This window comes from Schistocerca nitens, chromosome 1 (genome assembly GCF_023898315.1).
Source record: "Schistocerca nitens isolate TAMUIC-IGC-003100 chromosome 1, iqSchNite1.1, whole genome shotgun sequence".
NCBI classification, from domain to species: domain Eukaryota; kingdom Metazoa; phylum Arthropoda; class Insecta; order Orthoptera; family Acrididae; genus Schistocerca; species Schistocerca nitens.
In genome coordinates, this window is record NC_064614.1 from 1042250205 (window position 1) to 1042265823 (window position 15619).

At 37.9% G+C, this 15619-nt stretch overlaps 1 protein-coding gene across 1 annotated transcript in view; it reads right to left on the reverse strand.

Moving 5' to 3' along the window:
• LOC126238016 (potassium channel subfamily T member 2) overlaps nucleotides 1–15619 on the reverse strand; it is a 1051128-nt gene that overhangs the window by 100979 nt on the left and 934530 nt on the right. The window contains exon 18 of the mRNA XM_049947763.1: nucleotides 14114–14358. Within this exon, the coding sequence (XP_049803720.1) occupies nucleotides 14114–14358 (245 nt within the window). The remainder of the gene's footprint in view (nucleotides 1–14113; nucleotides 14359–15619) is intronic.

The following is a 15619-nucleotide window of genomic DNA, read 5'->3' on the forward strand; positions in this document are numbered from 1 at the left end:
GTTCCAAAAAGCTCCACACAAAAAATCAGTTTTTCAGGGGGCCATAACTCGGATGCTACTGATCACAGAAATAAGGCATCAACTAACTATTTTGGATACCCCCTGGCCTGGTGCCCAGAGACAAGTGGTACATCTATCAGAATAACTGGCTTACTGTAGATATCCTACAGCACAGGGTCAAAATTTAAACATTAAATATTTTCTTCAATCCAGGAAAATTGAGCAAATCTCTTGAATCTTTTGCATTAGGTGTGATCTAGGGTGGACCTCAGGTGGCTTAAAAATCACCATTTGTTATTGGACGGTTCCTGAAAAAACCTCAAAAAACCATGATTTTTTGGTATGAAAAGTACCAGTTGTGGGGACAATGATTTTTGGGTGTAAAAAGTACCTGTTGTGAGGATGCCACTCCAGTAATTTCTGTTCACGCCAGATGGTCAAAAACTTTGTCATATGTTTGTGAGATGATATTTCTGGGAAACTTCAAAACATTTTTCTATATCATTATTCAATACCAAGATCCAAAGGCCCAAATTTGTCATACTTACACAGTGAAATATGGACATAATATCTGGACTGATGGGTAAACATAGTTTTAACAGACCTTGTGGACACTTGTAAGAGTTCTAATGTTATCGCAAGGATTCTGAGGTCACCAAACTAAGTTTTTCATCAGCACTTTTCACCAATAAAACTTTATGACGCACTGTTTCTGTGTAATGGACACTTCATGCCTACACAAATATCGCAAAGCAAATAATTTTCTATCAGCCTTATATTATGTACACTTATTTGTTGTTTATAATACATATCGACATTTATAAATGTGCTGAACTATATAAATAAACTGTCAAAACTTAACTGACCTATAGAATTCCTTTTATATAACCTGTATATGCTACTGTAGCAGGGAAAACAGGGGGAGCACCGGAAAGATGGTCCTGTTGGAGCATAAAAGGAGGAATATATTCCTCCTAAAAATAATCTGAAATATAAGTGGTGATCTCCGGGCGGGGACTACTCAGGAGGACGTCGTTATCAGGAGAAAGAAAACTGGCGTTCTACGGATCAGAGCGTGGAATGTCAGATCCCTTAATCGGACAGGTAGCTTAGAAAATTTAAAAAGGGAAATGGATAGGTTAAAGTTAGAAATAGTGGGAATTAGTGAAGTTCGGTGGCAGGAGGAACAAGACTTCTGGTCAGGTGAATACAAGGTTATAAATACAAAATCAAATAGGGGTAATGGAGGAGTTGGTTTAATAATGAATAAAAAATAGGAGTGTGGGTAAGCTACTACAAACAGCATAGCGAATGCATTATTGTGGCCAAGATAGACATGAAGCCCATGCCTACTACAGTAGTACAAGTTTATATGCCAACTAGCTCTGCAGATGATGAAGAAATTGAAGAAATGTATGATGAAATAAAAGAAATTATTCAGATAGTGAAGGGAGATGAAAATTTAATAGTCATGGGTGACTGGAATTCGGTAGTAGGAAAAGGGAGAGAAGGAAACGTAGTAGGTGAATATGGATTGGGGCTAAGAAATGAAAGAGGAAGCCGCCTGATAGAATTTTGCACAGAGCACAACTTAATCATAGCTAACACTTGGTTCAAGAATCATAAAAGAAGGTTGTATACATGGAAGAAGCCTGGAGATACTGACAGGTTTCAGATAGATTACATAATGGTAAGACAGAGATTTAGGAACCAGGTTTTAAATTGTAAGACATTTCCAGGGGCAGATGTGGACTCTGACCACAATCTATTGGTTATGAACTGTAGATTAAAACTGAAGAAACTGCAAAAAGGTAGGAATTTAAGGAGATGGGACATGGATAAACTGAAAGAACCAGAGGTTGCACAGAGTTTCAGGGAGAGCACAAGGCAACAATTGACAGGAATGGGGGAAAGAAATACAGTAGAAGAAGAATGGGTAGCTTTGAGAGATGAAGTAGTGAAGGCAGCAGAGGACCTAGTAGGTAAAAAGACGAGGGTTAGTAGAAATCCTTGGGTAACAGAAGAAATACTGAATTTAATCGATGAAAGGAGAAACTATAAAAATGCAGTAAATGAAGCAGGCAAAAAGGAATACAAACGTCTCGAAAACGAGATTGACAGGAAGTGCAAAATGGCTAAGCAGGGATGGCTAGAGGACAAACGTAAGGATTTAGAGGGTTATCTCACTAGGGGTAAGATAGATACTGCCTACAGGAAAATTAAAGAGACCTTTGGAGAAAAGAGAACCACTTGTATGAATATCAAGAGCTCAGATGGAAACCCAGTTCTAAGCAAAGAAGGGAAAGCAGAAAGGTGGAGGGAGTATATAGAGAGCCTATACAAGGGCAATGTACTTGAGGACAATATTATGGAAATGGAAGAGGATGTAGATGAAGATGAAATGTGAGATACGATACTGTGTGAAGAGTTTGACAGAGCACTGAAAAACCTGAGTCGAAACAAGGCCCTGGGAGTAGACAACATTCCATTAGAACTACTGACGGCCTTGGGAGAGCCAGTCCCGACAAAACGCTACCATCTGGTGAGCAAGATGTATGAGACAGGCGAAATGCCCTCAGACTTCAAGAAGAATATAATAATTCCGATCCCAAAGAAAGCAGGTGCTGACAGATATGAAAATTACCGAACAATCAGTTTAATAAGTCACGGATGTAAAATACTAACGCGTATTCTCTACAGACGGTTGGAAAAACTGGTAGAAGCCGACCTCGGGGAAGATCAATTCGGATTCTGTAGAAATATTGGAACACGTAATGCAATACTGACCCTACGACTTATCTTAGAAAATAGATTGAGGAAAGGCAAACCTACATTTCTAGCATTTGTAGACTTAGAGAAAGCTTTTGACAATGTTGACTGGAATACTCTCTTACAAATTCTAAAGTTGGCAGGGGTAAAATACAGGGAGCGAAGGGCTATTAACAATTTGTACAGAAACCAGATGGCAGTTATAAGAGTTGAGGGGCATGAAAGGGAAGCAGTGGTTGGGAAGGAAGTGAGACAGGGTTGTAGCCTATCCTCGATGTTATTCAATCTGTATATTGAGCAAGCAGTGAAGGAAACAAAAGAAAAATTCGGAGTAGGTATTAAAATCCATGGAGAAGAAATAAAAACTTTGAGGTTCGCCGATGACATTGTAATTCTGTCAGAGACAGCAAAGGACTTGGAAGAGCAGTTGAACGGAATGGACAGTGTCATGAAAGGAGGGTATAAGATGAACATCAACAAAAGCAAAACGAGGATAATGGAATGTAGTCGAATTAAGTCGGGTGATGCTGAGGGAATTAGATTAGGAAATGAGACACTTATGTAGTAAAGGAGTTTTGCTATTTGGGGAGCAAAATAACTGATGATGGTCGAAGTAGAGAGGATATAAAATGTAGACTGGCAATGGCAAGGAAAGCATTTCTAAAGAGAAATTTGTTAACATCGAGTATTGATTTAAGTGTCAGGAAGTCGTTTCTGAAAGTATTTGTATGGAGCATAGCCATGTATGAAAGTGAAACATGGACGATAACTAGTTTGGACAAGAAGAGAATAGAAGCTTTCGAAATGTGGTGCTACAGAAGAATGCTGAAGATTAGATGGGTAGATCATATAACTAATGAGGAGGTATTGAATAGGATTGGGGAGAAGAGAAGTTTGTGGCACAACTTGACAAGAAGAAGGGATCAGTTGGTAGGACATATTCTGAGGCATCAAGGGATCACCAATTTAGTATTGGAGGGCAGCGTGGAGGGTAAAAATCGTAGAGGGAGACCAAGAGATGAATACGCTAAACAGATTCAGAAGGATGTAGGTTGCAGTAGGTACTGGGAGATGAAGAAGCTTGCACAGGACAGAGTTGCATGGAGAGCTGCATCAAACCAGTCTCAGGACTGAAGACCACAACAACAACAACAACAAGTGGGGAACCTCATTCCAATAAAAATTTTGACATGCAAACAAATTCATACTTTTCTGTGCTGAAGGGGCACAGCAGAGAGACAGTGGTGGTGAAAGAGAGAGGAGATAGTGCCAGTGGGAGAGAAAGAGAGGAGAGACAGTTTTGGTGGTGGTACAGAGAGAAAGTGTCAGTGAAAGAGAAAGAGAGATGAAGACAATAGCAGTGGCAGCCAAAGAACAAGGAGATATTAATGGTCAGTGAGAGACAGAGGCAGTAAAAGGTATAGAGAGATGGATGGAGATAGAAAGGGGAGGAGGAAAAGAGAGACACAACAGTGCAAATGAAAAATAGAGATGAGTTGACACTATACATAGGCTTGGAAGGTCTGGACCCTCCCAGAATGAGGAACTCCAACACATAAGCATATGTGAGGGGGGAGGGGGGGGGGTGTACATCTTGGACAGAAATTTTAAGCACTTGGATATAGCGGAAAATATAAGTTGGACCCTTCCTCTCCACCCAAGCCCCCTAGAATTTTTGTTCCAAGGTATGGTGGAGACAGTGGCAGTGACAAAGAAGGAAAAAAAGAGACAGTCTAAGTAAGAGAGGATACAGTGTCAGTGGCATGGCAGAAAACTGATGTGACTTACAAACTTAAAAATTTGGCTGCATGTGTCATTCAATAATGAACTACTGTAAGATGTATGTATGCCCCATTTAATTTTATTTTTTAAATTGGTTTAATTTAGTTTCACTTCACTTTAAACCAAATGGCTAAGTATTATACTGAACAGTGCTTTGACAAGAGAGCTGGTGCCAATAACTCTCAGACATGGAGAGTTCCATCCCCACTCACTCCATGGTGTGGCCACACAATACAGTAAATAGACATCAGAGCACTTGAATATGAAGTGCTGTGAGTCATGCAATGGGGAGCATATTATAACCTACTTGCCTATAACACTATCAATGCCCGTTTGCAAGCCTTTTGTTCATGAAATGCTTGAATCATAGCATCAAAGTCTTGCTGCACTGCCAAATTATATATAGTTTCCAAGGTTCCAAAATCTCTTAGATGTTCATGGGTAGCTGATCTGATACAAATTTTAACATGAGACAGAGTGCTGAAAGACCTTTCAGCTTCAGATACAGTCGTCAGAAGAGTGTAGATGCACATACATTCATCTACTTTTGCAAACAAGCTTAAAATTTTAAACTCTTGCATCTTATTCAAGAGTTCTAGCGGTTCCAAGTTTGAAGTATGAGGTGTTTTCAAATACTTAATTTCTTCTAAATCTCTTGTGGAATCATAATGGTATTCATTGATAAATGACTTGCATGCCTCAGTGACCTGATTGTCAGTCATCTTTAACTATGCCCATAAAACACAAAAGTTTCACCTAAACTCTTCATTGTTTTAATTGGATTTTCAAGTTAGACACTAGCCTATCAATAATGATATAGAATACATTTATTTTCAATAAACTTTCTGAATTCACATTTGCCACTTCATTCCTGGCTTCAGTATGAAATGATTTCCACTTCTTAGGGTGCATAGCTGGACATTCAGGATCTATATTAACTGCACTAGCAATAACTTTAGCTCAGGGAGAATGGTGTCCCAATTTTTGTGAAGGTATTTTAAGTCAAAAGCAGCTCTAAAAGCAGCTTACCTCAACATCAATGTTAGCATTTCGAGCTTTAGTAATATGCTTCTGTAGTCAACTGATACTAACAACTTTAGTTAAAGTGATGACATGATTAAACACTTGAATGAACCCACATAATCCAAAACACCAAGGAACACAGATCGTGTTTCAGCTGACAATTTAACTTACTGAGAGTTCCAATAGCAATGGTAATCCTATTCAGATGAGCTGCAAATGGTACCGAAATATCAACCAGAGCATTCTAATGGGAATCAGGCACAGAATATAATGAACTTCCAATAGTGTTTCATAATAGATGGACTCCTACTTAACAGATTGAATAGAAGATGAATCACTCTGAAGAATTTCTCTGCTTCATTATGACTCTCAGCTGCATGTACTCCACAAAAGGCTATGACAACCACACAGAGAAAATTTTGCAAGAGGATTTCACTGAAGAAAATGTGCCTGAGCTCCTTAGCCTTGAATACTGTTGGCAAAGCTACTAAATTATAATGACATTTCACAGCTACTTTTGTGTACTTTTGTTGGGGAAATGTTTTGGTAGGATTTCCAACAACATTTAAAGAAAGCATATTTTTGAATCCGTCACATGGTAGTTGTAGTGCATTATGTCTAAATAAACTATTGTGCACTCAAGACTAAACGTTGAATAGAACTGTATGTTACAATAGCAGATTGATTTTTGTCAACTTAGTGCCTTGGTGAGGGGTGGCTCCGGACCCTTGAGAAACTGTGCCCTCCATGAAACTTGGGCCCCGGGGTTTTGCCCCCCCCCCCCCCCCCCCCTCTTCAATCAGGCCTGGCTATTGGTCCCATTACTGCACTAATCTTCGAGTTTCTTCTTCCCTTATGTATAATGAAGATGTTTTACTGGACTGTTTCTTTAGTTTTTCATTGAACTTCTGTATGGGATTGTGTGAGATTTTCTGAAATATTCACATTTGTCCATTATATAAGTACTGTAGAACCTTAGCCAGCTTAAAGTATCAGTTTATTACCCTCATTAAACTTCTGGCTGATGCTTTACGCAATTGGTTTCCCCTCCTTAGCAGCTTTTATTGGATCTTTGTTTAAATGTTACTTTGTAATTTATTAGCTTTGGGACTAATTACTGTTTCTTCATTTTTATTAACTATAGCAAGATCAGCTGCCATTTTACTGAGCAAATGACGTCATTGAAGTTATTCTGAGTAAGTTCTGGTTAACAAGACACAAGGAGCCATAGAAATCGAGGTGTGGGAGTAACAGTGTTTTGATTGTGGTATACAGAATCTGGCAGATCCAATGCTCAACTCTGACTTTTGTAACTTAGTGTCAGTGCTCTTTGACATGTCTGCTTCAATGACTCACTAACTATATATTTCTCAAGTTATCAGCTCAATAAATATTGTTTCTTCACTAGCAACATTATATGCATGTCATTTATTGTGGCTGCAGTACCCACGAGTGGTGAACCTGAGAAGAAGGACACCAAGCAGGAGGTTACCTGTGAAATGACAATGCTGGCAGCACCAGACCATGTTCTACCAGGACAGCAAATTGGTGATACAGTCAGTGCAAATACTGACCTCCGTATTCAATCGAGTCCAAATAGTGGATTTCTAACTGGACTACCAGCTTGCAAATCTTCTATTCTGTTCACAAATATTTTGCTCACTGTTGACTTCATCTCAACTGCACCACAAAACAAAGTGGAGGTGCCACCATATTTGGCACAGTTATCAGATTTATGCTTTCGTATGCCAGGACTTTCTTTCACTGCATATGGCATTTTACGTGAAGAGTTACAGTTTGTACTGAATGTCAACCCTTTGGGTGTTCATGCAAAGGTTTTGGTGTTTTGACACTATTACATCTGAACAAAATAAATATCAACATATGAAAGACAGTGTTTGCAAAGAGTACAAAAATCTCAAGATCAATGCCTTCAACAAGCACTGCACAATGAACAAATCAGTGAAAATTCAAAACCTAAAATTATTCATGAGAAAAGTACACTTAAACTGAATATTAGTCTACAGATTTATGCAAGGCTGTGTGTGTGTTTTCCTTTCTTATAGTCTGTTATAGTCCCTATTCTCTTCATACACGTTATAATATGGTATTTATAGTATTTTTTTTACACTCTTGTCCACATAGTACACATTCACACTCTTCATATGGTTCATGGAATTAGTTACTGACTAATATTTATGAGAAAAGTGAGCATTGTGAGTCTTGTTGTCACATGGATCTGGTTCCTACATTCTCTGCTCCAGCATAGGTGGTGTCTTGTTGAATTCTATGTCTGTCTCTTTCTTCGTCTGGTCCAAGATGTTAATCATTTCCTGATACAGTCATGTGGAATGTAGCCAGTGTTGTAATATAATGTACTCTATGAAATAAATATCTTTCATGAGTTCATATTGAAGCCGGAATGAGACTGTTTTTCCCACTTGTAGTACCCATTTTATGAACATTCTCTCAACTTTTTCTATTCTTTTCATACAGCCAATTTTCCCATTTTCCAAATGATCTCTATTCCATGCATTATGCCTGGCATGTATCTGAATGGGAACTACAACAATTAAAGGGCAGCTAAGCAAAGCTGCCAGAACCAGTGACATGACCCTCACTTCACATTGACAGAAGCTGCAGTTTAGCAACAATGAAGTTAACAGCATGACCCCTTCCATACATTACATACAAATACAGAAGAGGTATACTAACTTCCTGTTTGCTTTCCTTACTTCAGATAGTGCTCATGATGAGCCTGCAATTTTGGAGCACAACTCTCAGATCATGCAAAAATCTAAATTAACAGCATTATGGGAAAATAAAGCTAAGGTATGATTTGAAAACTGGGAGTCACTATTTCAAATTGTGTTTGGTGAATAAGGAATTGGACACCATTAAAATGTAACTTAAAAGATTTCAAAAGGATCATACTCACCACAAACTACTATCAAAGAATTGCACAGTATATCCTGCAACTGATTCCCAGTTACTAACATCAAAAAGCAATAATGCCACATACAACATACGCCATCACAGCTAAACAACTCCTGGCCCTTTGATCGCACAGAAATCCTGCTGTTTAGCTCCTGACAAATATGCCACAGCAAAAAGGAAATTGATAAACTGCTACATGTGGGGATAATTTACAGTTCCACTGGCCCTGGGCACCACCAACACTCATGTGGTACAAAAGTGTTTTGATTGCTGCGTATACTCCCTAGGAGATGCAAGGTGTATCTTTGATGTTTGGCAACTTAGCAGCAATGCTCTTCTGACATGTCTGTTACGCTGACTCACTACTGGCATGTGCTTAGTATTAATGTATATTTTTCAAATGTTCAATAAATATTATTTCTTCACCATAATCAGTACATACATATCATTTACTGTAGTTGAAATACCACAGAGGTAACTGAACACAACACAAGAAGACACACGTCATGAAAGTAAAGTGAATGATTATTTAAATTTTATTTGTTAACATCACACTATCAAACAAAGTGAATATTGTTTAAATCTCAACAGCTCCCTCAATAGGATTCTCTTTCTCCACAGGATAACCACATCACATACCGAGACTGTAAACAACAACTTAAATATCTATCTGTGCTTCAGTTAGGGTTTGTACTTCAAAACATGCCACTTCATTAAATAATTCAAATCAACAAAAATATTCTGACTAGTAGTGGTCACCAAAAAACCTTTTGATATTTTTGAAACAGTCATGGTCAGTTCTGTCAATATGGCTTTAAAATGAAAGATCACTGTGCATGATAACTTACATCCTCAACAGGCTGGGGCTATGCCAATCGGGAATTGCAACACAGAGCGTACAAAGTCACAACACAATCATAAACAATTAGCTTTACCACATAATCAAAGATAAGTGATGTCAGGCATTACTGATAGTGAAATATTAATTAACAATCGATGAGCAAATAGTGCTTTATCCCTCTGTGGCTAAACCAGGCAGAATTTGAGCCAAAATCTCTATCTCTGTTTATGAGGTCACTTGCTTGTTTTCATCTCAACAGCTGCCTCTATAATACTTTCACAGCAATTGGAAGTGTATGCCAGAATATCATCTAGTTATATTCCATTGGATGAATGGTACCAAGGCAATGTACTGAGTGATGTATGACATGTGACAACAGAAGGGGATGCTGCAGACTCTGTCTTATACAAACCAATATCATCCTTCAAACACCCTAAAAGGGCTCAAATGTTAGATAGTTCTGTGTACGGAATTCTACAATACACTCACTACTATGCACTATTATTGTTTAAATAGCAACAGCACCATGGCTGTACAACAGACATAGGCAGAATCTAAAAATTTCAAGGTAGTTATGAAAAGACTTCCAAATCTTCAGATTTTGCATACCCCTTTCATTATAAACCTATACTAGTAAATCAAATTTCCATAGCACAGCCATATCTGAACCACCTCTGCTCCCTCCACAAAATGATTTCATTATACAATTTCTATTGCCAAATCCCCATTTCTCAAACAGAAAGTCATCTCTAACAAACTCACTGTCAGTGGGATGTTAAGCCCTATCTTCCTTCTTTCTTCCAATGTACAAGCCTTGACGTCCGACAACTGGAAGAGTACTCCAAGCACCACCCAATTTACTTACTGTTTACTCTTTTCACTCTTTATGCATTGATAAGTGTTATATTTACATACTGGCTATGAGGTATAAATCCTCTAACAATGTAAAAAAACTAAATAAATCTCTGCCCAAACAGGCCATTAAGATCCAACGGCACTGAACAGCCATCATGTCATTCTCAGCCCACAGGCATCATTGAATGCGGATATGGAAGAGCACGTTGTCAGCACGCCTCTCTCTTGGCCGTATGACTGTTTACAACACTGGAGCTGCTACTTCTCAATTAAGTAGCTCCTCAGTTCACCTCATGAGGGCTGAGTGCACCCCACTAGCCAACAGTGCTTGGCAGACCAGATGGTCTCCCATCCAAGTGCTGTCCCAGTCCGACAGCACTTAACTTTGGAGCTTCGGAGATCTGATGGGAACTGGTGTTACCACCACGGCAAGGCCATTGGCAGCAATGTAAAAACTTCTGTCAATAAATATTAAAATCCTCCTGATTCAAACAATTTTTCCTGTAACTAATAATTTTGTCTTGAGCGTTATTATTTACAGGATTAACATCGTCTGCTCTCACTTCTCATCTCCTGTTCATTAGCCAACAAGCTTCTTCTTCTTCTTTTCTTCTTTTTTTCCAGCCACCAAGAGTGCATACCAAGACAGAGAACACACATGAAATGCAGCTCGTGTTTTATCTCCCTAGATGTAAACAGAATACCTGATGACAATCTGAAGATTAAGCTGGTTGTGAATAAAGAAGTATTTCTTAGTATTGAATTAGGAAATTTTTAAATAAACTACGACATTTTTAAATACAAGATAGGCCACAATCTTCATAAAATATAATGTTTTCCTAACGGTACTCAATGTTAATCTTAGAAAAGTACACAATTTTCAATATGATTTATCTTAGGCTTGCAAACTCAGTGTTCATTGAAAGGATAAAAGGCTTCACTTACACAAATAAAATGAAAGCACAGATATGCCCTTCCGCATTACAATATCTTGACACAAAAGAAATGAGATTGTTTGCAATACTTAGGAGAAATTTGTTGTGATGTATTACAATGAGACTGCTTTTTCATCTTTAACTGTGGCAAGTTTCATCAAAATCTAACTATATCCCAGTAGTTAGGCAGTTTACTAAACATGTGTTCTTGTGCTCTGCTGGGAGATGAAAACAGCAAAACTTCTGGATAATATCACAGAAAATTACACAAAAAATGTTTTGACCAGTGCAGGTAACAAATGCTGGTATATGAGAACTCAAATAATCTTATTTTCACTATTTCAACCATACGGGTGAGAAGTGTAGGGCCCCTCTAGTTGGGTCAGGGTGCACTACACTTCATATGCTGTTGCCCAGGTAGCTGACCATGTGTGGAGATGCACACAAGTTTTTTTTTAAAGAGACTCACTACTCAATCCAGATAATGGTAGATGAAGGAGACTGCAAGGTGTTAGTGTAAGATCTAAAGAAATGCTCCCTCATCTCCATCCCACAGATAACATTATGCAAATTATAATGATCAATTGCTGAAGCATTTGTAATGAAGTGCCAGATTTTGAAGCAATCTAAAGTTACAGATTTCACTTAATATTAGGTACAGAAAAGAGTCTAAGATTTGAAAATGACAGTTGTGTGATATTTTGGGCAAACCTAAGTGTATATCAAAATAGGCTAATTAGAAATGGAAGTGGTATATTCATCACAGTACACAAGAAACTCAGATCTGCTGAGATAGAAACTGATTCTGTAAGTGAGATTGTTTGCACAAGACTCAGTATCCAAGGTGAACATAAACTTACAACTGGGTGGTTCTATCAACCAGCGGCCTGTCCTTAGGCGTGACCAAAAACACTGGAGAGAACCTCAGCTTGATATGTTCTTCAATCATGCTGTAATCACTGGAGGAGATTTAAATCATCCAACAATCAACTGGGATAGTTACAGTTTCATAAGGGGGGGGGGGAGGGGGGGGGGGAGAGACAAGACATTCTGAGAACAACATTAAATGCTTGCTCTTAAAAATACTAGAACAAATAATTCTGAAGCTCACTCATGACTGAAATATATTATACATAATGACAGCGTACAGACATCATCTCTTTCAGGATATCCACAATGAAAGTGGTATCAGTGAACACTATGCACTATGCCACTGTTGTAACATGATTACCAAAATACCAACTATATCTACATCCAATTGTAACAGTTATTAAGGTTTCTTCCTATTCCATTAACATATGGTGCATCAGAAAAATGTTTGTTTAAATGCTTCTGTGCATGCTGTAATTAGTGTAATAATCTTCTCACAATCCCTAGGTGACTATACGCAGATGATTGTAGTATATTTCTACAATAATCATTTAAAGCTAGTTCTTGAAATTTTGAAAGTAGGCTTTCTCAGGATAGTTTACATCTATCTTCAAGAGTCTTCTTGTTCAGTTTTGTGAGCACACGTCAAACAAACCAGTGACCATTCATGCTGCCCTTCTCCACATGTGTTCAATACCTCTGTTAATCCTATTTGGTCTGGGTTCCACACACTTGAGCAATATTCTAGAATGGGCTACATGAGTTATTTGTAAGCAATCTCCATTGTAGAGTGATTGCATTTCCCTGGTATTCTACCAATAAACTGAAGTCTTCCACCTGCCTTACCCACAACTGAGCCTATGTGATCATCCATTTCGTATCACTACAGAGTGTTACACCCAGGTATTTGTACGAGTGTAGCTCATTGATATTATTGTCATAGGACAGTACATTTGTTTTGATGTATTAATTGCGTAATTTTGCAAATAGTTGCACCACTGTGAAATCTTATCAAGATCTGACTGAATATTCATGCAGCTTCTTTCAGACAGTACTTCGTTATAGATAACTGCATCGTTTGTAAAAAGTCTCAGTTTACTATTAATATTGTCCCACAAGGTCATTAATATACAACATGAACAACTAAGGTCCCAACACATTTCCCTGGGGCACACACAAATTTACTTCTACATCTGACAATGTCTCTCCATCCACAATAACATGCTACACTATCCCTACCAAAAAAATCCTCAATCCATTCACAAATTTCACTTGGTATCCCATATGATTGAACGTCTGACAAAAAGCACACATGTGGTACTAAAACAAGTAGAATGATTCATATGTTCAGTAAACTAGATAAAGGGGCAATAATGTCATTTGCCAAGGAGGAGCTTGAAACATTCAGTCTACAGCAGAGATTGGTTACTAAACATTCATGTGATCCTTTCTTGAACGTAGCTCAGTTGTTTGGTTCCATACTAAATAAGACTAAAATAATATGTTAAACATATGTGAAGAAAGGTGCCATGAATGATCACATGTTGGATCTACATGGCATAAAGGAAATGGTGTTCATACCCTCTAAGACAGATGTCAACTAGCCCATGAAAGCATACTTACAACATGTACGAGTATACTACAGCCCCCTATGTATAGTTTCTGTGGGGGTGGCAAAGACAAGATTAGACTAATTACAGTGCGCATACACAGAAGTCTTTATCAGTTATTCTTGCTGTTCTATACATGAACGGAATAGCAAGGACCCTGAACACATGCACTGAACCTAACAGTGGTTTGCAGAGTACAGATGCTGAGGCATATATATGTAAGTGAACATATCTGGCAGGTACACAAATTTTCTAAATAGTCTCACAATCATATATGAGTGATGGACATCATATCACAACTACATGGGCTCCACCTTTTGATTTTTGATGATAGTAGGTGAAAAGCTAGATTTTTAATATTTTCTGAAAGTGCCAAATACGCCATTTAAAGCAAAATAAAAAAATTTGAGATGTTTAATTATAATATTTACATATAATGTAACTATACTAAAAATGTATCCTTTATCCTGCTAAGAAATTGCTTTACTTACCAATCAATGGAACCAAGCATCCAATATATTAGAGGAAAATAAGATATCGAGTCAAGGAAGGCAATATCTGGTCTTCGTTCCAGCAGTAAAATGATGGGGTTCAGTGAAGTTTTGGAACGAAAGTGAGCTCGAAGAGGAATTATAAAATTGTAAATTCCATTGGATGCATAATCAGCAGCTAATATTATTGTCTTATTTTGCCAGTTATACTCTTTGGCATTTCTATAGCTGCAGTGTTCACAGACCTAGAAACAGAATATGAAAGCAATTAGTCTCATAAAATGGGTGAACAGCAGAGAAATTGCAAAAATCTTATGATGGTGACATTTGATATCACTGATACTGCACTGACTGTAAAGCTCTAGAATTAATGCATACCATTTTTACAAAATATATGTGGAGGATGACACTCTGGGAGCACCACTAGTTAATCACAGTGCATTGGTGTTGTCATGATCGTTTCGTTTCATCTTCATCGATGCACAAGTAGCCAAAGCAGCATCAAATAAAGGGGCTTGCACAGGCAGTCAGACAACGCCAGAGGGGTACTATTTAGTGTGGAAATTTTCTGTCAGGTCTGCCACACAATGTGTCCATGGCCCAATGAACACATTCGGAGGGGTGGCAGCTCTCTTAATTCTAAACAAGTAAACTATATTTTGTGATGAGTTTCTATGGCTTACAGAGGGTTGCCACAAGTTTCCCAAAGTGATATTCCCTAATTTCCAGACAGTATTAGCATTTGTCTCTAACAAATTTAGAGATCTAAAGTGCAAGTAAAGAGGTAAGTTGACAAAAAAAAAAAAAAAAAAAAAAAAAAAAAAAAAAAAAAAAAAATGTACGGACTGCTGTATTTCTGAACACATTATTAACTCTAGTTTTGAATGAACAGCAAGTTATTGTCAGCACCTCTGTATTTATTAATGAGTTAACTTGAATTTTGAATTAACAGAAAAAAAAAACATAAAAAGAATATGTTTCATAACATAACAATTAAGTTCAAAAATAAGAATGACAACAACAGAGTATGTACAGTGACTTTTCCTCTGCAAATAATACTCAGCATTCTGTCAGTTAATAAAAAGCCAAACAACCAATTAAAATCAATCAATGAAAACCACTCAAAACTTCTTTCTGAGAGAATCAATCTCTTCATCAATTCCATTCGGTTCAGTGGCTCTCAGGCAGTATCCATGACTTTTTGGCCTTCAGTTCATTAACCTGCTGGATAATGTCCCTGTAGCTCTCTTAGCTTCTTCATCCTCTTCACATTGCTTTAAAGCCTCATCATACTGATCATGAGCACAGCGATAGTCCCGAATTGTTCTCTTGTTAACGTCAATTTTGAAGACATCGCCAGCTGATTTCACCTATCATATACCTGATGCACCCGTGGTCTAGGGGTAGCGTCTTTGATTCTTAATCAAAACGTCTTCGGTCCCAGGTTCGAATCCCGCCGCTGCTTAAATTTTGATTAATAATCAACATTGGTGGCCGAAGACTTCC